At 40.4% G+C, this 24,493-nt stretch overlaps 2 protein-coding genes across 4 annotated transcripts in view; one reads left to right on the top strand and one right to left on the bottom strand.

Moving 5' to 3' along the window:
• Positions 1-390: 390 nt before the first annotated feature.
• On the top strand, positions 391-3,716 carry LOC146630592 (intelectin-like). Its single transcript, XM_085355968.1, has 7 exons — positions 391-475; positions 1,061-1,183; positions 1,297-1,544; positions 2,093-2,257; positions 2,978-3,095; positions 3,350-3,456; positions 3,527-3,716. Exons 1-7 carry the CDS (start codon positions 391-393, stop codon positions 3,671-3,673), a joined length of 993 nt encoding a protein of 330 aa, XP_085212094.1. The 3' UTR covers positions 3,674-3,716.
• Positions 3,717-14,241: 10,525 nt separating this feature from the next.
• The window catches only part of slit2 (slit homolog 2 (Drosophila)), a 106,114-nt gene continuing 95,862 nt past the window's right edge, over positions 14,242-24,493 (bottom strand). For all 3 annotated transcript variants that reach the window (XM_085356988.1, XM_085356990.1, XM_085356989.1), the window contains 6 exons: positions 22,023-22,263; positions 19,371-19,501; positions 19,119-19,273; positions 18,470-18,824; positions 18,140-18,354; positions 14,242-16,032 (listed from right to left, as the gene is read on the bottom strand). In XM_085356988.1, coding sequence (XP_085213114.1) covers positions 15,776-16,032; positions 18,140-18,354; positions 18,470-18,824; positions 19,119-19,273; positions 19,371-19,501; positions 22,023-22,263 — 1,354 coding nt within the window. In that variant the 3' untranslated portion in view covers positions 14,242-15,775. The remainder of the gene's footprint in view (positions 16,033-18,139; positions 18,355-18,469; positions 18,825-19,118; positions 19,274-19,370; positions 19,502-22,022; positions 22,264-24,493) is intronic.

The raw sequence follows: 24,493 nt of genomic DNA, 5'->3' as shown, positions 1-24,493 counted from the left end.
TATCGTTAACTAGAAGAACACAAATATTTTAAAAATGCCTCAAATTTGTTAAAAATGAAAAATCATGTTTTTATTTATCAGACAAATTCCTGCTGAATTCATGTTTTATACCCAGTTTTGAGAACACTAGACTTCTCTGAGATGTTAGAAATTAAACATAAACATCCAAGCAGTAAAAAAATGTTTCTGTTCAGGAAAGAAAGTAAATATTTCTACATATTTGTCAAAACTCAAAAAAATAATACTGACTTTTGAGATAATAACCTGAAATTTTGACATATGGATGCCTTTTTTCCCCAGAGGTGGAAACAAGCTTCCATATTTTGATGTGTTGTGTCAGATAACATTTATCATCAAGCACCTAATATGTATTTTTTTCACCCACAGGAGATGTTACATCGCATAATTTTGCTTTTTGTGAGTCTGGTATTTTTGGAACAAGTATCCTTTGCAGATTTTACTTCTTCACAAATAGGTAATATGAAAACGTTTAAACTATTTCTATTAGCTTTCAGTGGTACAGCACACATACACGTAGCGACAAGAAAATACACCATCTGACACTTATCACCTATTAGGACATAATAAAATAATCGATCCTTAGCAGGTCTTAAAATGAGGTAAATACAACCTCAGATGAACAACAACTCAAAACATCTTACACCATGTCACTTTTTTCCATGTGGGAAAAAAGATGTTGTGCGCTTTTCACTGCTCAGCTTTCCAGTTGCCTTCTTGGCTCAGCACCACATACGGCTCGCTCCCTGGTCCCGGCAACATCCTCAAAAGGGGAGACATGATCAGATGATGGAGGTCAGGTATGTGAGTCAGCCTCAACTGACACCACACCCTGAACCCATTGCTCCACCCCTCCGCTGCAGCTGAGCCACAAGCCACACTCCGACGCAGACATGTTATAATATGTCTTGTTGTTTATCTGAAGTAGTATGAACCTAACTTAAAGGACCAAATTGTTTTCTATTATATTTTTCACACAACTGCAAATCTCCAGATTGCTTTACATGTGTACTTTCTTACATTTTCTTGACTTTGTTTTCAGAAAAATGCACAGAAACCACACGTGAGACAGAAGACTTTGAACAGCTGAAGAAACTCAGGAACAGATTCACTTATATTGCAAGAAGCTGTAAAGAGATCAAGGACCGATATGGTGAATATGAAGGTGAGGACAATACAATCACACAAATCACAAGTCATAATTATTTAACGGGCAACATTCAGGATATTTCTACCCTCTTAAAATGAAACTATGTTTTCTTAATACTTTGTTTCCAGATGGGGTGTACTACCTCACCACAGCTAATGGCATGCTGTACCAGACTTACTGTGATATGACTACTGCGGGAGGCGGATGGACGCTGGTGGCGAGCGTCCATGAGAACAGCATTTATGGAAGGTGCACAGCCGGCGATCGCTGGTCCAGCCAGCAGGGCAACAATGCTGACCTGCCTGATGGAGATGGAAACTGGTCCAACAGAAACACCTTTGGAACAGTAGAGAGCGCCACTGCTGATGACTTTAAGGTAAAATCAGCCGTGGTGGTAAAAACAGTGCTGGAATGGAACATTAACTGAAGCACTTTACTTAATTTACTTAAAACTGATTGTGAGATCATAAAATGCAACACACTGCTGTGGTTAGTTTGTTGGAAACTCATCAGTTTCTTGCCAGATGAATTGTTTAGACAGAAATGCTCACAGGATACAACAAGAAGAAGCAACAATTAAATTCCTTGGTTTATCGTCTGATTGTGAATCTTAACCATGATGTAAATAACAGTATTAAACACCAATTAATATCATAGATAAAATATTTACCATAGGAAAAAACATTCACTTTAGTGTCAAACACTTTTGATATTAAAGTATATTTTAGCTGGTTATAAGCTACAGTACCAGCTTATGTCACTGAATTGGTTCGGTGCAGGTGGGCGTGGGATGTCACAAAAATTCTATTTGAAAAGAAAAGCAAAATATTTGAAAAGCAAAATGGAGCAATTTATGATGCAAAAGAAGTTAACTGGGCCAGAAGTGTTAATTTGAGTCATAACTATGTGCGTACCCTCACACAGAATCCAGGTTACTATGATATAACAGCTGAGGACATGTCTGTGTGGCACATTCCCAACAACTTGCCGCTGGAGTACTGGAACCAAGCAACTGCAGCCATCCTCCGCTACCACACTGAAAACCAGTTCCTCACATTGTATGGAGGAAATCTCTTTCAGCTGTTCAAGGTAATTAAAGCTCTGAAGAATTTATTAATTTGTTAATTTCAAAAACATAAATGATCAAGAGGAAAATTGATCCAGTAGTTTATATTCTGTAGTAAATCAGTCGTTTCCCAAGGTGGAACGTTGGTGGAACGTTGGAACGTTTTAAAGTTTCAAAAATTCCTGTGAAAAGATCGTTAGTTGTCTGCTGCATCAATGGTATACTTGTCCCGAGAAATAAAGGCTGTGAACTGAACTTTGAAAATATCACAGATACATGTCTACTACTTCCTCCAAAGAACAATGCAAACTGGTTCTAACGAGAAAAGAAAGAGAAGTGAGAGACCCCAGAGCACAACTGAACAGGAGGATGACTCACTGGTCACTTTATTAGAGATACTTAGTTGATACCAACTTGGATCCCCTTTGCCTTCTGAGCTGCCTCAATTCCTTGTGGCCAAAGTGTGCCAAGAAAATATTACACCACCTTTGCATCACAACCAGGCTTAATTGTTGATACAAGACAGGATGGAGCCACGCCTTCATGTTGTTTATGCCAAATTCTGATCCTGCCATCCACTTCAAAATGTTCTTGGAAGACGTTTTTTTTACTGCAGAATATAAACCACTGGATCAATTTTCAGAGGCTTTACTCTTTACTTTTATACATATATGTGTGTGTTTCTGTGTGAGCGTGTGTCCATACATACACACTCATGACAAACCCCCCCAACACTGTTGCAGCAATATCCGGTGAGATACAAAGTTGGAACATGCAGTGACAGAGGGCCAGCTATTCCCATCATATACGACCACGGAGACGCGGAGTCCACCAAAAAGTTGTATGGACCCAATCCAAGAAGTAAGAAGCTCATTTAATCAGATTGAAAATGATAATTTGGATCATTAGAAGACAATTAATTAGACAATTAATGTGTAATAAGAGTCTTTTACATATTTTACACATAAAATAGTTGTTTAAACTTGCAACACAAAATGAATAACAGGGTTTTTAAGTATTTATGAACATACTCTATTAATTAAACCAGTTGTCATATGAATGTTTATTTAATTATTTAATTTGTTTGTTTGTTTGTTTGTTTGTTTGAATGAAAGGGGAGTTTGAACCAGGCTTCATCACTTTCAGAGCAATAAACTGGGAATCTGCGGCCATGGCTATCTGCTCTGGTGTCAAGCCGACTGTCGGTTGCAACACTGAACATGTGAGTAATCAGTCGTCACACATCTGCCTATACTGTGTGAGTACACATGGTGTAAAAACCCTGTTTTTAGTATTGTATAGGAGGAGGAGGATATTTCAACCCTGAGGAGCAGTGTGGGGACTTCCCATCGTTTGACTACGACAGACTGGGCAAAGAGCAAGGCTGGAGCGCCTCCAAAGAGATGACCGAGGCTGCTGTGTTACTGTTTTACCGCTGAGTGGGTTTGCGTAGCCTCGACTATAGTCAGTCCCAGCTGTAACCAGATCAGGTGACATCAGGTTTATTTGTACAGCCATCAATCATAAAATTTCTCTTTTATTGGAGAACAAATCAGAAGTTGACAGTGAAAGAATCATTTGTAATTAAGCAATGTTGAAAACAAGCAGTTCTTTGAATCTTTGGGCTGAAGGAAGGACAATACTCGGTGTATAAATGCTCAATCAACAATCATTTATTTGCATACAATTCAACAATAAGAGCATTAGAACGTCCGGACGGGAGAGATGCCACCAGAGGGTCAGGCACATGTCTCAAAATGGTGACGGGTTGCTCAGCTTTTTATAGTCTCTAGTGGCCCCCAGCTAGTCGTAAAAGCCAAAACATCACATTTTTTCTCTGTTACAGCGCCTAAGTTATGACCTCGGCAGTTGTTTCTCTGCTTTCTGTAAGGTGGGGGTGTGGAATGTGGTCTATCTATCTCCCCTGTCTTTAGACACAGAGTCTCCTGCTTACAACCTTCTCTTCATGATTCAACAATTAAGCATGTCAAGAAAACAGTGTCACACATTCCCAGCAGATCAAGGATACAGAGTGATGCACATTTATCTAATGAACTAATATGTGAATATGTTCTGTTAACTCAAAAATATAATGAGAACTAAACTACATACAGCTCACACACTCTATATTAAAGGGTATAATGTGATCTACAACAATATCATAATTCAACTATTTTGATTACATCTATAAGGTAACATATAATAACAGAATAATATCACAATACCCTCTTTTGATCTCTCATTAAAGAGATCACTAATAACAAGCACTTCAGCGTTGCAAGGTCCAGGTTTTCTTGATCCTGAGGCCCTCTGTCCCCCTTTAACGGGTGGACCATATGGGGGATGACCTCTGTGTTCACGCAGTTCAGATGCAAGCAAAGTTAGATTTACAACCATAACAGCAGTTACAGATGACACTCCCATCACTCCCCATTTTCCCACAGCTTTATTTTGGTGCTCCAGTTTTCCACTCCCATTTTAATGCCCCCTTATACCTTTCAAATGTACTTAGACTAGAACCTCTGTCTAAGGAGCTTTTAACCTTTATTTCTATTGCTGCAGCTACCAGTGTCTTCCAGTTGGGTAATTCTCAGCTTCTTTCTTCGACCTCCGGGGTTAGACCACCCTTTAGTCATTGCACAGTTCTGGGGATTATTCCGCCCCGATTTCAAACAAGGATCTGTGTGTTTTGGGTTCACCGGCGTGTCCCCCTTTTTGCCAAGAGCCTCTCGAACCTCGTTGGTCTGGTGTTCCTGGTTTTCGCCAACCCCTTCATGGTTATTGCTGTGTTTGTGGGATCCATCTTCTCCAGGAGCCCAAACGTCATGACACTTGACCCCAGTTGCTGTCTCGGCAGTCCCTACATCTGTCCCTGCTGTGAAGGGTCCTCACATCTCCGGGTCCCCGTCTGGTGTCTGTTCCTTTCTCTGCAAGAGACAGAAAACCAAAACACCTCTCTCCCTAGCCTTGATAATCTAATATTGTTATCCATTGTTGTTCTAATGATTCAAATTTGGTTTAAAATATTATGTTCAGGACCTATTCTAATCATAATCTATGTGTGTGTAAAGGAAATCAAAAATTAGTGAACCCTTTCTAAGTCTAACACATTATAAGCTTAAGTTTTACCATAGCTAGTTTATTAAACACAAAAATAAACTCATAAGATGTTCATAAAACCATTGTTTGATGTTCGGACTCAACTCCCCCTTTTTGACACACTCCCATGTGTCAATTCATTGGAGCTAGACAATTAAAAGAGAAGGTTGGTGACATCATATCTCAGAAAGTATCAGAAATTCTTCTCTCGAGTACCGTTGCTCCAGCCTTGTCATCCCTGAGGATCTTCGATCCCGAAAATGTCCCTTCTCCTCATGTAATAAAGTCTGTCATCCTTCCATGCCCTGGTAACTGGTCCATCCAGAGCTGTAACATTTTGAAATGTACATACAACAAGCCAAACCACACCTTGGTCACACCAACCCTTTTCTGCCCCGAAGATGTCCAATGTCATCCTAGTATGGACTGTCAAAAGTGGCTTTAACGCTGACTATCCTGACAATCCATTTTATAATGTTTCCTGGTCAGATTTGCCAATCTCTGCACCAGGGTTGTAATAGTTTTGCAATTTTCATCAGTTTTTTATTTTTATTTAGCTTCGACTTCAGATTTTCAATTTTATATCAGTTTTAATTAGTTTTTACCAATTCTTTGCTAGTTTAGTGTAGTTTTTAGTTTCTGAAAATCCTTAGTTTCAATTTAGTTTTATTTGTGTTTTGCAAAAATTAAGTGTAACAAAATCCCAGTTCCATCATATCAGTCATGCTCTTCTGGTTATCCTTGGGTGTTGAGACTAATAACTATTAACTCTTGCCGCACCGTGTGGTCCTAATTTTGGTTGGAGTGAATTGATAACCTTTTGAAGGTGATTGTTTCACACCTTTACTTAGATGTCCCAGTCCTGTTGTCTCGGGATACATCACGCTGCCTTATCTGGGGTTAGCTGTTTTCTGGGGATGCGGGTTGAGTGGGTGAGCTCTTCAAGGAGGGGGAGTGTGCTCCCCCTGATGAGGTCTTCTAGGTAAGCTAGGTTAACCTTCTTGTGTGAGCTTTTCAAGTGCACTTTAAGGTTAGTGGGACTTTTAGTTTTATAAATGTCCCTCATGTCCCCCTGATGACCCAGTATTTCATTTTTGCACACTGTAGTACACATTTTAGTTTTTGCTTGTAGCTCGCATACTCTACTTGCCACTCCTCTAATTCCTGATGTTTCTTAGAGAGGGCAACAGTACCTTTAAAATTATATCACATGTGTGGGGGTGTGGCCTTGCCAATTGTTTTGCCCACCTTTTCAAAATGGCTGGCGTGCCCACAAGCACATTTCATGGAAAAAGAAAGGTAAGCTTGATATTTACATTTAAAATGTTTTGTTAAACTCAGATTTTTATTTTATTCTTTTTGCAAGTACCCCTCCTCGGTGGCGAGAAACTGTTGGTGTGGTCAAGTGGGTGCTCTAGAAACAAACGCTCAGGACAGAACAGTTATCAGTCATGTACTTCCTACAAATTTTGCATATGTTTTATTCCATATTGATCCTCTGAGTGTAATGGTACATTTTAATTTGAATTTATCCAAACTAAACACAATATTTTCTTTATTTACTTTGCTCTTGTTCTTTTGCAGTACCACATCCTATCAAATGTCCCTGTCGATTATATTCTACATTTAACAACTTACTATTTCAAGTGAGAACCTAAATCATGTGGACCAATGTTTATAATTGCATATCTCTATTCTGAATGTGGCCAGTCATTCATAGGTATTGTTCAATTTTGGCGATTTTCCTCTATAAAATTTAATTGACTTTTTACAGTGGCCTGCTATGGTTAATAATAACATATTCCAGTCATAAGTGATATCAATAGTTATCTCCACTGTAGCATTTGGCATTCCCAATAATATAACATGATACCTTAATCAAAACACAACTACTATAGCACCGTTTTCTTAATGCAAACATCAGTAACTCAAAATCAGCAACCACAGTGTTAAGTCTGCAGTTCATACTTATGTGAAGCTAGAGTCTCCTCCTCCAGTCTCTCTTATCCTCCTGCTCCTGAAAAAACAAAACAAAACAAAGCGAAGCATCCACCCTTCTCTTGTCGGCTGGGTGAATTGTTTATGAATTGTTTATTGGCATTTACTAATCCTAAAGTGGGTGCAGTCATTGTCTCAGTATCAAGTCAGTCAAAGCTTTTAGTCGTCAGTCCATCACAATCCATTCACATGCATACCTCCATACACATTCATACCAGATGTTGCTGATAATGGAGTCTCACGCGCAACCTATTCGAGCCTCCATCACCAGCAAGATGACGTCATCATTTTAAAGGAAAACAATTCCTTGTTGTTTTTTGGGCCGGATTGACTCGGTGCAATCCTTTTAGATCAGTGTTCCCTATAAGTGAATTTCTCCCAAGCCAATTACAATCATGGAGAAGCACACTTTGCAACTGTTTACAGTAATAATATTTTATAGCGCTTTAAATTTCAATCTTTCAGGCCTTGTTTAAAGAGCTGATTGTTAAATCATGAACTCACAAAATATCAACATATCACCACCGGTGGATCACACCTCTCAGATGTTTTTTTCTCCAGTGCACTGTAACAAAAACGAAAACAGACATAACCAACAAAATACTACTAAAATAACACAAATTAGGGCCCGTTGCAGACATGTCCAAGCATAAAACTATCCCTCTCTCGCTTACGAGAAAGAACACAAGCCAAAGCTCACTGATAAAATCAAGCTAGCGCTAAACAAAACCAAACAATCAACCAGAAATTCACAGGAACATTTTGCTTCCTGCCGGGACAATATTGTGTGGGAATGAGAACCTCAGGTGCCGTAACACCTTTTGTTCCTCCTTGAATTAAAACTCAATCACAGAAAATGCCGTACTCCAACCTAACCTTACACTATTAATTCATCAATTTCACTCTGTGCCACTGTTCCTCATCAGGGCTGTGTGAAGCACAGCAAAGAATTCAGTCAAGGCCTTGAGCCATAAACAGACATCACGCACAGACATTGTTTTCATAACCAAACCGTTTTAGAGCTTATTCCTAAAATCTACATAAATGCCCTCTGGGTGACATATAACACATTCTAAGTTTTTAATGGTAATCAATGGCTCCTCATAAAAATTATGCATTGGGATGTTTGTGTGCAGCATTTTGCATATCAGCATAAGCAAAGCATTCTTCATTGCATCAGCGTGTATGTGTGTGTGCGTGTGGATCACTCTTCATTGCACAAGCGTGTGCATGTGTATGTGTGTGCATCACTTCTCAGTGAATCAACATTCCCGTGTGTGTGTGTGTATGTGTGTGTGTGTGTGTGTGTGTGTGTGTGTGTGTTTCTCTTCATTCTGAGTCAGTGCATGTAGATGTGTGTGTTTGTGTGGGTGTTTGTGTTCATCACTTTCCTGTTCTGGTGTTCTGGGTAAACCACGGCCTGAAGCGTGCCCTGGGGTCCTGCCCCCCTCCTTTTTCAGTTTGTTTGCGACCATTGCTGCTGCTGCTGCTCAAAATTCAGTCCGTCCTGGTTCTGACCCCAATTGGGGCAGTCCTTTCTCCAGTGTCGATGTTCACCGCAGGTGAAACCTGCATCTTCTTCTGTGTTTTTGTCCATTCTGAGGTGCCTTCTGTCCTCAGTTACTCCTCCTGTCTCGGTCACGCCCTTTTTCGCCACCCGATCACCCGTGTTGGTCCATCACTGTCCTGCACAGTGTGAATGCAAAGTTATCAAGGTCAGCATTCTTTCGCTCGGCCTTACTTTTCATTCGGGTTTGGCGGGCGTCTCGTCACAGCTCTGTCAGCTGACGCAGTCTGGGAATTTTCCCCCGTGTAGTGAAACGGGCCTTAGGTTTAGTGCTCTCCGTCTCGGCTGCATGAGATCACATTCCTGCAGGTCTGTTGACATTCTCAGGTCGTTGTTGTGGGTCCAGCTGTTGCAGCATTTGGTCAGTGTCACGTATAGGGGAGAGCAGGAGTCCAGTCAGCCTCGGCTTTCAGGGCCGGCAAAGCAGCCTGTAATTGAATATGTATAGAAAAAACAAAAACAAAACAAAACAAAAACAAACAAAAAACAAAAACAAAAACAAACGAACAGGAAAATGTTGTTGTGTTGGCTGTGTTATTCAGAGGGGAGACACACCGGGACCAGGCCCTGTGTCAGCCTTCTCTCCCCCTTTTTTTTGTTTTTTGTCTCCCGATATAATCAACTCCTAACCCACCAAGTTGACAGGACAACACCGGTATATGTTAAAATTCTTAAGATCATGTTTAAAAGCCCAAAAAAGGAACTTTCTTTCATTCAGTAATCACTTTTATTAATCAATCAACAGAAAACATGTCACAATTTGAATCTTTTAACCACTAAATTTGTTGTGTCTTGCCTGGTTGGTTAGACCAGTGTTCCCTTTTTTTTTTTGTTAAATTGTTGTCCTGCAACCCAGAGGGTTTCTTTGTCAGTAATGTATAGACTTCATCATTTAAGTATGTTAATTTTTCTTTAACCTTGCTGGAAAATCTTCACGTGTTCATGAGTGTAAGCTGTTTCTTCATTGCGTGTATGTGCATTTGTATAAAAGCAGGTTAATTTTATCTTTTCTCAAACTAGGCGTTACCTTAAAAGGAGCCTTTCTCTCAGATTTCTCTGCTTGTGTGTGTTTTTGTTTCACCTTTTTGTTGTGATGCTCCGGACGCCTTCCCAACCTCCACAAGTCCGTTGGCCCCAATTTTATGTGTTAAAACTTCTCTTAATTTCTCCTCTAATTCTCTCCTCGCTGCTGTCTTTTTCACAGCTGCTGATTCGTGCTGGGTGTGGTTCCCATTACCTATAATTTTGCTTCGGCCGCTGTGCTTGTGGGGGCAGTTGGTCCAGGTCCGCAGCTTCCTGTATTAACACACTAAGAGATTTATTTTAATTTCATTTTCATCACTTTTAAACCGATAAGCAGGCAACACGCCTACCTTGACAGCGTAAACTGTACGCCAGTCTCCCAACACATTCCTCTCTCTACTCCTCCATAATTCTCCACTGCACACCTCTTACTATCTCTCCTTTTTATTTTTATTACACCACAGAGTAATACACCCAATTATGCCCGTCTATCTCTATGTGGCTCCAAATTCCCTCTTTATTTTAATTTCACACTCGTCAGGGGACAGGCACACAACAATTTCAACCACTGAAACGAGGAATTCAACCTTTTTATATTTCTTTACTAATCTAGACTCAACGTTTGTTCGCAAAATGTGTCTTGTTCTAGTCCGGAAATAAATGTGAACCCGTGATTACACGGCCGTTCCAGTGTTATTTCCGTGGCTATGCGGGGGCCCTCACCTCCCCAAGTCACCACCTCAGCACCCGGACAACGCCGGTCCTGGCCACGCGTCCACGGACAGGAGGGTCGCTACTCCATAGGCAAATGTTCCACAGGTACACTAGGCATCAACCTTTGATCCTCAAATGTGTATTTGCTCTAATGTCCTCCTAATCAAACACATTAACCGTCACTGTCACTGTGTTCACGCTTCACACTCCACATAAAAAACACACTCAGAGCGCGCCTCACTCACACTCTCACTCAGTGCGCGCTTTACCCACAAGACAGCACCCAGAGCGCGCCTCGCAGCTTCACACACACTCTCTCACCCAGAGCGCGCTTTGACACTCACACACAACACTTTTCCTCAGCGGGAATTTTACACAGAAACCTCTGAGCTCAACTATTAGATCTTCTGAAAGCACACTGCACCATAGACCAAAATACCCTTTTCTCTGCGATTATGACCGCCACCACGGGGCAAAGTCGCATCATAAAAGTGATGCTTGCATCCCCGAAGTTATACCTGACATCATAAACCAGGTGTTGCTCTGTACTTAAATTTTTACTTTGTATTATGGCCGCAGCCCTTTATACTCGACTGACGCCACAAACCACCGTCAAAACCTCTATCTAATGTACTAAAATTAGCACCAACCACTACTGCACTTCACGGCCGCACCACCGGAACACGCCGTATCATAAACCAAACCTACGGACGTGTTTCGCTCTCGCGTTGCCAGCGTCCAACTGCACCGTGAAGCCAGCATCTGCTTGTCCTTAAATCAACTTCTATTTCATAGCCGGCAAAAGCCAGGACATCACTGACACCATAAACAAAATAAACAAACCTCGACTTCAATGTACTGAACTAATGGCTGTGTCTTCAGAAGAAATTCTAATGTATTATTGCTACAGAAGCCAGTATTAGACAAAATTAAATGTGGAAGGTAAAGTGGCTGCATCTAGTCCAACGTAGTATGTTATTAGTATCTCGGTAGAAGCAGATTACTGCAACTAGACCAACGTAGTATGTTATTAGTATCTCGGTAGAAGCAGTTTATTTAACACACTGGAATTCAGCCTCAACTTATGTTGTTAGTATCTTGCGCCAAAAACCAGACACCGACAAATTTACTGTGAAAATACATGTGACTCAGCGAACAGATTAATTTGGAAAGCCCAATATGCACATTTGGTATTTATAATACAACAGGCTGTGCTTACCTTTTTATTTTTGGACCGGTCCTCTGTTCACTTTGCCCCACGATCTCACCAAAGGCCAAATCTACACCTCCTCAGCACACCAAAGATCCGGGTCACACGGCACCAAGTTGTTGAAAACAAGCAGTTCTTTGAATCTTTGGGCTGAAGGAAGGACAATACTCGGTGTATAAATGCTCAATCAACAATCATTTATTTGCATACAATTCAACAATAAGAGCATTAGAACGTCCGGACGGGAGAGATGCCACCAGAGGGTCAGGCACATGTCTCAAAATGGTGACGGGTTGCTCAGCTTTTTATAGTCTCTAGTGGCCCCCAGCTAGTCGTAAAAGCCAAAACATCACATTTTTTCTCTGTTACAGCGCCTAAGTTATGACCTCGGCAGTTGTTTCTCTGCTTTCTGTAAGGTGGGGGTGTGGAATGTGGTCTATCTATCTCCCCTGTCTTTAGACACAGAGTCTCCTGCTTACAACCTTCTCTTCATGATTCAACAATTAAGCATGTCAAGAAAACAGTGTCACACATTCCCAGCAGATCAAGGATACAGAGTGATGCACATTTATCTAATGAACTAATATGTGAATATGTTCTGTTAACTCAAAAATATAATGAGAACTAAACTACATACAGCTCACACACTCTATATTAAAGGGTATAATGTGATCTACAACAATATCATAATTCAACTATTTTGATTACATCTATAAGGTAACATATAATAACGGAATAATATCACAGCAACACAAACCGTAGATGGCACTGCTGAACTGCGTAGTTACACGAAACATTCAAAGTTGTTTTTACTGGAATTAATTTGACAGTTTGTTTTAGTCAGCAGAGAAAAAGAAAGATGAACTGCGAATAGATTTCATGGTCACGGTCTAACCTTCAATTTTTATGAAACAAAATTTGCATGTAAGTCATCCTCATTATTATTGACGAGCACATAGACCTAAAATACTCAGGACTAACCAGTGAAACTGAGTATTTTTTAAATCTTGTGTCCATTGCTTCCACTGACAGCTCATGACATAAAAACTTCAGGTGGTCTAGAGGTCACCTATAGCTGAAAGACAAACTGGCCACGCTGGCTGGATATAGCCATGAACTTCAAACAGATGCTGGAGGTCAAAAGCTTGCACATTTGTTCCCTTGTGTGACGTGTGTCCTCTGATTCTTGGAACTAAAGATCTGATTAATTAAACATCAAATTTTCACTGAAGGTTTAGTAAGAAATGTGGTAAAGATGAAATGCGTTTCCATGGAAACCCTGCTTTGATTAGAATGTTATTAACCTGATCTAGAGCTATATTAAAAGCTAAGACTAGGTGTGGCTTTATTTAACCTAAAAGACAGACAGACAAACAAATGAACAAACAAACAACACCCACACTTGAAAACTAACTGAAATGATTTTTTGAAATAAAAACAAAATACAAATATTTGCAGTAAATGTCCTTACTTGTAGTTTTTAACAACACAGCGAGTATGACGCATTTGTTTGATGAGACATGAGATAACTAAACGAGCAAATACCCAGCCTCACAAAGTGTTGTGTTTTTATTGTAATACCTGTTTTAACTTTTCCAAATTTTAGCTGGACAAACACTCTTCATATAATAATAATAAGAAAAGCAAGAAAAACAAAAATCCCCCTAAAACTAACACTGAAACTAGCCTAAACTGAATCCAAACCTTTCTAAACAGTAACACCAGAGCTGAAAATACAAAACTGTAACATTTAACAACGAATGCTGAGCTTGCGGTAAACGTAACTGCTTTTTTTTTTTTTTTTTACGTCTCTACCATTTCACTTACCTGACTTCTTACGACCATGGGTCTGATACAACCTTTGGTTAAGACAGCTAACGACTGCACTGCAAGCAGAAATGATGAATATAAATGTAGGTATTCATTTTTTTCTTTTTAGGAATAATGCACATCTTATTTATTTAATAAATAAATAAATATATTTATATCCCCCCCTCCTGTATGCCACTCTACGAGTCAGCTGAGCTAGAAACTTAAAAAGAAAAACAAAACAAAACTCTTATGGAAGAATACTCTACTCGGAAAACATGTATTGGTAAAATATAGCAAGAATAAAATTGTTCTAATTGTTATGTGTATGCTCTGAATTCCTCAGAAACACTAAAAGAAAATGAAAAACAATTAAGATGATTAAATATCTAACAAGTTAAAGAAAGGGGATGAAACGGGGTACAGGTGAGGATTTCCGGTGTAGTCTCGATTTTCTGCACTACGCAAACAAAATTCAAAATAATGGGAGTTTATTTTTCACATTATTGACCTCCAGTCTTTAATAATCATTCTCCTCGGTGTTTCTTAGTGTGACAGAAAAGCAAAACTGAGAAGTGTGAGGTAAATATTGTGTTTAATAAACAAACATCAGTCAGGGAACTGACATTAGTCTGGGGATGGAGACGGGGAAATATATAAAGCACAATGCACATGTGTAGTGGTGGAGGGGGGGACATATTTATCTGTTACACAAGGTGCCCCCCGTACAGTAGGAGCAGGAAGTTCTATATAACATACAGATCAGGATCCAAGTCTACGGTACAAAAACTTAGCAGCAACATGTTAACATCGGAGACCAAGGGGCTAACAAAGTAGTTTCATTTAGAAAAAAGTCACAGTATTCTTTAAGCATAAATTTGTTAAAAAGGTAAAAACAGTCCTAAGCATCCTCTAGGGTCAATGCTACTCACAAGATCTGTGTGTGAAATACATAGGTAGGGAAATTATCTATACATTTATACTCTAATATAAAGACCTTCTGGTAATGGCACAGTACAAACTTCCAGGAAACGCGACAAAAATATACAATGTCTTCACGTCACATTTGCAGATTAAAATGTAACTAAAGGTCTCTGGCAAGCACAATAGTTTCAGTGATCCAAAAAAAAAAGAAAAAAACAACTTCTCACCATTTTGTTAGTTCAGCTATCTTGACAGATTATGTCTTTTTAATACAAAAATAAGGACAAATACTGTATAAATTAATATATATTAAAAGAATCAGATTGATACATGGGGAATCTACTGAATAAGTACAGGTATTTATGATACAATAAATACTTGTCATTCATGACTGGGGGCAGAATAAACGGACTGAAGTGTGTTTATCCTGGCAGGTAATAGGTTTACCTCTATAGGTGAGAGTATTTATGTGTGTTTGTGTTTGTGTGTGTTGTTCAGTAGCTGTAGAAAATAGCACATGATTGAGCACAGCTGTGTGTAGGATCATGCACACAGTCTCAGAGGGTTCAGGAGGTCTGTTAAAAGGGAGACTGCAGACTGCAGTGGTGATTTCTTGTGAAGGTTGTCACTGCTCGCCCTCTCCCAGTGCCTTAACGCAGCTCCTCCTAGTGGTGAGTCTGTGGTACTAAGGTTACTCCTAAAACACACAACTGGGGGACAGGAAGCAGGAAGTCTGTGGTCAGGAAGTGGTCAGCTGTCAGTGACACGTCAGTCCTCCAGGGAAGAGACAAGTGTGGCACACCATTAGAGTCATCATGACCAACAAAAAGAAGTAGATAAAAGGAAAAAGTCAACTTCTGTGTGTGTGTGTGTGTGTGTTTTTTTTGTCTTTTTCGCCACTTCATAATAAAAAATAAGTCTGTTTTCGTACTTTACAATACAATTCGACATCCCCACCGAGGAAGCATCAATCATCAGTCCAGCACTGACAAGAAAAGAAACTTTTTTTTTGTTTGTTTTTTAAGGGTTTAAAAAAAGGTGGTGGGGGGTACTGTGCATGGTTTCCTCACGGGGAATTGGGATCTTGGACAACAGGGGGTGGGGGATCAAGTAAGGCGAGCAGGAACACAGAACATGTCTGGAGAACAGAAAAATCTGCTGAGGGTGTCGTCTCTGTTTTTTCTTTCTTTTTTTTTTTTATGAAGAACACTTTGTACAGCCGCACTTGACAACTTTCTCCACTTCCTGGACAAAAGAAGACCCGTCAGTGCACTGGAACGTGTATTTCCTGCGTTTGCTGCGAAGGGGGGTGCAGCAGGTGCCCTGTCCTTCTGCTCCCCCCGGGCAGCTGCCTCGACACTCTAAACGGGAGACCTTCTCCTGGGTTTGGCACGCCGCGTAGCCTTGCTGTCTCTGGTAGACATCTCGGACCCGTTCCCCTCGGCAGGCCACCTCTGCGGACACAAGGAACAGAAAGAATATTTGCAAGGTGTCCAAAGTTTTTACTGAGAACTCCACCAATTCTGCACATCATGGGAAAAGGTTGTCCGGCTTTGGCAACAAAGTAAGAAATATATTAGGAATGATACGACTACTGTTTGGATTTAAAAAAAAAAAAAAAAAGAGTTTTGTGGGAATGAAATGTTCAAACAGGAGTGCTCTATTGTGTTCAAATGACAGGCAATCTTAATGGTAAAAGCAGCAACACAAGTCAGTACACCAATGACACAAAGAGGACAGCAAGAAGAGGAAAAAATGGCACGAACATGAAGAATAAAGAAAAACCCTTTCTAGAAATAAACTGCTGAGTGAACTGTTCATAAAACTTTCGGGTTTAATTTGGTTCAATGGCGTTAGTTTAGTAGAAGTCGATGTCTGCTGTTGGTTCAACTAAATTCAGATGTAAAAGAAAGTTTTTTCTAGAAGCCTTTTTAACAACTCGACAGCTGAAAACTTGATTTTTGTCAATCAAACATTTTATTTGTTTCATATTTAGGAATTTGATAGTAACATTGAAGTGATACTACTACACTACTACAAAGACTCGTAGTATGTGGTATGAAAGACTTTCTGTATCTGGTTTTGTGTCAGTGGAGCTGAGTCGGTCTGTCCTTCACTGCCATCCAGTAAGCAGCGGCTGGGCCCGGAGCTCGTCAGGATTATCCATGATGGACGGTGACCTCATCTCCACCACAGCTTCAAGTCAGGTTTCCTAATTAGTTTATTCAGTCTGTTGGTGTCATCAGCTCTGATGTTGCTCCGCCAACAGACCGCAGCAAAGTACACTTCAATCGCCTCAAATGGCCCATCAATTTGTTGCACACACTGAATAGCTCAGCCTGAAAAACTGGCCTGCCATGTGTGTATTTTATTTGAAATTACAACGCAATTATTTACAAATATTTAACACTACAATAACGGGGTAAAAGGAAATGAAGAAATAATTATACCTTAAGTAATGTGTATGTACTTTTACACATGCTATATATGTATAGTTTTGCTTTGTATAGTATAGTCCTGAAAAAATATGACTTGTTCTAATGTATCTACCTTAATGTTTTTGTAGGTAAACAGAATTACAGTGTAATTCTCCTGTGGAGCTCCTGTGCTGCTCATCAACACAGCAGACAGCTCTCAGGTAGTCAGTAATCCATTAGATGGTGGATGTGTTTACTGACACGTTCTGTAGCTTCTCTACTGCAGCAGCGGTTGGATTGTGTTAAATGCACTTGAGAAATCAAAGAGGATGATCCTCATTGTGCAGCCATTACTATCTAGATGGGAAGAAGCTCTCTGCAGCATGTAAATGATTGTATCATCATCTCCCAGACTTGGTCTGTTTACAAACTGCAGAGATTCAACACTAGCATCTTAGGCACCTTCAACACATGTGATGTGAGGGCAACTGGTCAAGAGCTGTTAAGCTGAATCTTACGCTGTTGATAAATCTGTGAAATGAGTTGACAAAAGTAGTATCCAGCTCAGAAAAGGAAATGCCCTCGATACACAGACAGACTTGGTTCTTTCTGATTTACCAGTCCTGGGATATAATTCCACTAATATAAAGCCATGATACCTTTGCAAAAATGTATTCCTTTAATGCTATAATTAGTATTAAAAAAAGGTTTTTATTATTCTGCAGAGTTTGCGGCGCTCCATTACAGTGGGGAAAAAAAAAAAAAAGCTGGAACTTTTCATGCTATATGTTGCATGAGGTGACAGCAAGTATGCTGATGAGAGGTTTGCTGGGCTGCATGCAGGAGGGAAAATTAGTAAAGAAAAGCTGACGTTAACATGCGATCAGGTGGTCTCACCTGAGTAACCCCTCGTGTGGGATTAAGAGGAGGCTCAGGAGATGCTGAGTTGAAAAAGCGACAGGTTAGAAGCGTCAGTGCAGAGAGATTAAACACTTTGAGACACACGCTGCTGAGACACTTTAAAGAGAGTTAGCAAGTAACAGAGAAGCTCAGACTTTGTTAAAAGAAGCCCACTGGAGTATTAGATTATTATTTTTAGAAGAATTAAGGTAGTGTACTGAACAGGCATCCGTGTTTCGCTTACCTCTGTCACACGCCTCTCCTGTATATCCGCTGTTACACTCGCAGTACGCCTTGCCCAGGCCTGACACTCTACATTTGCCATGTTTGCAGCGAGACAGGCTGCAGGGGTTAGCTGCATCCTGGTCCTGCTCATCACAGAGGACACCAGCAAAGCCAGGCTGGCAGCGGCAGGAGTAGGAATAGGAGTTGATTGGGATGCAGGTACCGTGGATACACCTGTAGGGTGGAAGAGGGAAATACAGAACGTAAAGAACTGGACAGACAAATCGTGGTCTCTCTTTGAGAGCCATTGCACTAGCTGTGGTTTTAGACGAAGCGCAGAAACACTCACTTGTTGCCATCACAGGGGTTGCTAACTTGCTGGTCACACAAAGTTCCCGTCCAGCCTGCGTGGCATGTACAAGTGAAACCGCGGTGTCCAGTTGGGTGGCAGTCACCTTGGACGCAGGCCCCTCTCTGGCACGGCTGACAGCCCGGCTCCACCCCATTGCCCAACCACTTTCTGGTGGTACTCTGGGTGGTTCCAGATCCTGGGAGCCCCGCTTCAAGCCCAGCTCCTAGATCCTGGAGCTTCCCGTTGATGTAGAGGTTACGGAGGCAGCCATGGAAGCTCGTGCCGTTACGGCCACCCGAGCTGTGCTGTAGAGCCGACAGACCGCCAGAAGCCGAGGCTCGCTCTGGCATCCCTGCATGAAGACAGAAGTATCTCAGCACCTCATTTAAGATGATTAAAGATCATCTTAATTATATTTTTGTGTGTATGGAAATAAAATCAGGTCCAAACTCAACGTGAAAGCTTTTTATGACTTGATGCTTCACACCTAGCCTCTGGCCACCTGTACATAATGTTTAAATCGAAGTATTTATACTATAATTTGTATTAAGTATAATTATTATTATTAAGTATTACGATATCTATCTGTTCTACAACACTTACACAGACACAGCCATTAAGAATATACATAGCGCTGAGTCCTTACCTCCCACATAAAGTGGAGAATCTATATTGAGTGTGGACTGCTTGTTGAGGGAGTTGATGGATTTGGGCGGCCCGCCATCGATGGACAGAGACAGAGTCTGATCTGATGCTACTAACTCCACGGCATGGAAATTACCATCATTCACTGTCTCCACACTGAGAGCGAGAGAGAGACACGAGGGAGAAATTCACTTCAGACATCTGTATCATCCATCATGTGAACGTGGAGCCAGGGAACGGGCTTTCTGTATACCTGTATATAGCAGAAGGAGGATAGGATCCAGTGTCGTAGCTGACCCTGAGGCGTCCCCTGTACAGCTCCATGGCAATGTGATCATTATCCCCTTTATACAACAACACGCCACTGTCCTCATCGGTAGCAATCTGAAAACACAGCAGGATCGCCATGTTAGTGGCCTACAAGTGCACATAGTTCTTTTCACCTGCTGTAAGAATTGTCAACAAAAAACAAGTAAGTCATTTTCAGGTATATGTACTTTAGTTGTGTATTTATTTTTCTGAAAACTTATCACTTTTACTTCCTATATGTGTACACAAATATCTCTGCTTTTACTACTTACATTTTCAAAACAAACTTTAGCTTTCAGATATTTAAGGGGAGTTATTATTTCAAGTCACTGCACAGAATATCTATAGATCTTTTATAACTCTGTACTCTGGGGTTAAAGCAGGCCAAGACATCCACGTTTGTGCAGATGTCTGTAAGTTGTGGTCGGAGTACATCAGCATCTAGCGAGCATAAAGGAAATAATGTTTTTAAGGTTCACAGCTCAGCTCCACAAACATCAGCAAACACTCAAACTGTTTGTGTGCAGTTTGTCACACAGTGTGTTGCTAGCTAAAGGTTCAGCTGCTGTATTTCCTGGATAGAGAAAAGAATGAAAGCTAACTTCACTCTGAGATGGAGAAAGATTGAAGACAGACATTATTTCTAAAATGAAGGACTGGAGAGTTAAAGATTTACTTATATTTATATTCAGTTCGGCTCAGCTAATCGCAGCCTGAACACAAAGAAAATCTAGTTATGCTCAAAATAAAAATGATTTCTAAGTGATTATTTCCCCCACAGCCCAACCTGCTAAATCTCACTTTAACCTGAGAATATACTCTGTTTAGTTGTGGAGGCTGAATCATCTGCAATACAGGCAAAGCAAATTCTACATCACAGCTGTTCAAATTAAAAACAATATCATTAGAGTTTAAATTGAAATAAACTTTGCCTTCCTCTTACTTCACTCTCACTTGGGTAAAGAGATCAATTTTTAAACACAAGTATCTGCATCTTCAACTTAAACAAAGCATGTGTGTACTTCTGTGACCCCTACTTATACCTGCCTACTTAAACCTGAAATTAAATCAGCATCACAAACTTGTTGTGAGAGTTCCTGTTAATACGTGCATTCACATGATTTCACCTACTTTAACTCTGTTTTGTTTGGTTTCTCTAGAAGAGAAATTGAAAGGCAAACCTGATGGTTGGTGTTGCTGCTGTGATCTAAATGTATGCTAATACATGAGGAGCACAAACTGGAGATGAATCTTTACAAACCCCTGAAGGAAATCTGACTCTTTAGCAGCTAAGCGCTCCACTACGTTCACCAGCCAGTCACTAACTGTGTCTGCATGCCAATGAGAGTTTAATGATAAATATTCTGACACAGTGAAATTATAAAATCTGATGGGAGGCACAGATTGTCATGGACCACAAGGCTACATGTGTTTTTGTTTTTGCTCTCTCTCTCTCCTTGGCCGCTCCGCCTGGGCGGAGCTCATTGCGGCCTCCCGCCCTTGGCCCACACACCTGTTTGCTATTATGTTGCCATTATGTGATGCCATTTAAGGCCGGGACACAGACCTTCTCATCGCTGGATGATTGTGCAAGACGCGTTAGTGATCCTTTCTAGCTTTTGTGAACATAGCTTGTGTAAAATCCGTGACTTTGTGTAATCCGCCTTTCCCGTGTGACAGTTTTCCCCAGAGAGTGTGTGTGTGTGTGTGCGCTGTATAACACATGACCTCCCAAAAAACAACAAAAAAAATTCCCTAATGCCATGAGTTTTCTCAATAAATAAATAATTAAGGGATGAAGGAAGAGAGAGGTGCTTTTAGATATTTTCCAGCAATATTTTCTGTTTTTTTTGGAATAAAGATCTGGTACTATAACTTTATGAATATGGACTCTCAGGAGTGTAGCTCAAGTTAACACAAAATTACAGATGCTCGAAGTCTCTAAAATATTTGGATGTCTGTAGAAACCAAACGTTCACAGGTAGGGGACTGATTTTTAGTTTACAGCTTTGCATATTCAAGGCATGCAACATTCTTTAAAACAGTGCCAATCAGATGAATGGATTCACAGGTATATAGACACACAGACTCATTTTTCCAGTATGAAACTGTTATTATTTGTTTATTTAAGAAAACCAGTCATAAGAGCTGTAAGCAAATCTGTGATGGCCAGGTGGGGCCTTTCTTTTAAATTTCATGATTTGAGATGAAGCTTGTTTGTGAAAAAGCAGAACGTAATCAAAATCTTGAGCTATTGTGTTGAAATGTGACTGAATAACTCAAAATTTCAAGTTATTTTCTCAGAAGTTAGAGTTACTACATTAAAGCTTTGAGATAAAAAAGACTTCATTACAAAAGCTGTTTTTTTTTTGTTGTTTTTAAGAAAATAGTAGATCATTTTAAATATAAATTATTTAAGTGTGTTGTTGTGTGCTGGTTTTTTTTGGTAAAACTGACCGGTGACTCTGTTTACTCTGAGGGGTCACAAGCTCAAAAAAAGTTTGGAAACATTTTCATTTCAAAAATTTCAAAAATATTTCACCTGAAATGAAACGAAGCAAAAGTGCAGAGCTGCATTTAATTTAAAGAAGGTCACCTGCAGGCTGATGTTGGTCTGTGGTGAGAGGAGACTGGAGGGCAGCTGCAGGTACGACTCGCGGTTGACGAAGTTGACACTGGCGAGAGTCTCACAGCGCTCTCCCTCGTAGCCGTGGAGACACTGGCAGCGGGGGTCTGATCCCACAATGACGCACTGTGCCCCGTTGAGGCACTCGTGGTTGTCACAGGGGCTGGTGCGAGGAAGGACCATCGGAGGAGAGAACTCGCAGAATAACCCACTGAAACGCACATTGTAACACACGTGGAATACCGTAAGAGTCCAGATCATTCCCTTTATTTGTTCCTTTTATAATTATTATCAGTTTGTGGTACGGCTGCTAGAACATACAAGCTTAAAAACATACTTCTTCGGTGCTTTCAGTTACAGTTGGATTTTTCATCATTTCAAATGTGAAAGTTAGACAAATCCAAAGTCCAAAAAATACCACACTGTACTAGAGCTGGGCGATATGAGATTTTTTCATATCACGATATGTTTTTTTCATTTCAGGCGATAACGATATCTATCACGATATAAGCCAAATAACTATATTTGTAAGATTTAAATGTGCCGTTGCTCACAAGTAAAATGTGAAATAATCAGCAGCTTGTTTTGATTTAAATATTTATTTCCTATAATAAGTTCAACAGGGTAGATGTACTTAAGGAACATGAGACTTTTTCAGATAAATAAAGGCAAATATTGCAAACTACACAAAAGGCAGCCGCTAAAGCGTTTAAGTTTCAAAATAGAACAAACAAAACAGACTAAATTGTCAATTCCACTTAGAAACAAAATATTAATTCTAAAAATAAATCTTAGTTTGTTTTACAGAAGAACAGACAAAACTGACTAACTTTTGTCAATATCAAATAAACTGAGAACTAAAAGGAAATTCTCAATCTCTCCTTGTTGTATAGCTTAGGTTTTCAAACAGTTTTAACAGTTACTTTAGTCTGACAAAAGCCGAATGACGAATTAGCGCTTCCAGTCAGAGACTGAGGCTACGTCCACACGTGCACGGGTATTTTTGAAAACGGAGATTTTCCGTTTTCGTTTTAAAAAATAATCCCGTCCACACATAAAGGCAGAAATGAAGGAAAACGCTGCTATGAACATGCCAAAGCAGCAGGTGGCGCTAGATTCCTAACCGTGCCGAAATGTTGGCCAATCAGAAGTCTAGAAGCCTCGGTGGGTAAAAGTAAACAAAGCTGGGGCATAGAAGCAGAACCGAGTCGTATGTGCGGAGGGACAGTAACTGTGTGTATATGTAAGCATTTAAACACTGCAGAGAGTAGAATTAACAGTATTGTAGAAATTCTTTTCACCGAAACAATAACGTGGCGCACAGTGTGATGCATGCACCAGTTTATTGTATTTCCAGACTTGCTTTCGGCACAATTTACAGTGCACGCTACTCTGTTTTTTGTCAGACTTGAAATAGCCGAAATACCTTCACACTACAGAACTTTAGTGATGTGTCCTGTGTGTCGAAGCTTCGAATCGTGCGTCGGGTAATCGCGGGGGCGTTTTTCTGAAGCGCGTATCGAGGCTTGCTTTGATTACGTATGCAGTGACGTTCGAGGCCTCGCGGGCAGTCCGTACCACGTGACTGATTCAGGGACTGGTTCATCGGTTCGCGCCAGATTCGAAATAACATGGGCAGGAAAACAGCTGATTCCCCATCACACCATGTTGTGGAATTGGATTACGTACGTGCTACATAGTTACTTGTGCATTTCTTCTTCGATGGAACCAGCAAGGAAGAGATGTTTTTTTTTAAAATTTTGTCTCTCCTAATAAAGTATGCACACAGTAATAAATATCACAAATGATAAACACCAAAATATAAATAAACAACACTACACATCCTATAATCTGATTTCTGTCTTTTAGTTTATTAAAAAGTGAAGCACCAAACACTAGTTTGTGTCATTATCCAGATGTACATAAGGTTTACACATCATTATAATCAAAGAGCCCGCTTCACTTGAATTGTCCACTTGATGGCGCAGTAGAGCAAATGAATCATCACAATGCTTCGAACCATGAGTCGACCAATTGGATGGAAAGCTTCAGTTCATCATGAGGCTTCATCTCACCATCACTACAGAACTTCTATGGCTCTTCCGTTCGACAATCTCTCCGACATTGGAACCGTCATCTGTTTTCTTTTCGGTCACGCTCGGTTGATTTTTCTAGTCGGCACACTCATTTCCTCCATTACGCGCTGGCTCCATTACCCGCTGGCTGCTTCCCAAACAAACACACGTGCGGCTTGGCACTTGTGCTGTACGTAACAAGTCACGCGACGTGACGCTGCGGCTGTGATTGGTTCGGCTCTGCGCTACTTAGTTTGGATTGGCTAAACTTTTATTTTTTTATTTATTTTTTTTTAAGAGGACAAGAGCGGCGAGGTCTATCGCGATAGCTTAATTTCTCTATCGAGTAAAAGTTATATCGCGATA

The sequence above is a fragment of the Diplotaxodon limnothrissa genome, linkage group LG6 (genome assembly GCF_057381915.1).
Source record: "Diplotaxodon limnothrissa isolate DT_005_m linkage group LG6, D_limnothrissa_male_GT1.1, whole genome shotgun sequence".
Taxonomy (NCBI): Eukaryota; Metazoa; Chordata; class Actinopteri; order Cichliformes; family Cichlidae; genus Diplotaxodon; species Diplotaxodon limnothrissa.
This window is presented reverse-complemented; position numbering and strand designations above follow the sequence as displayed.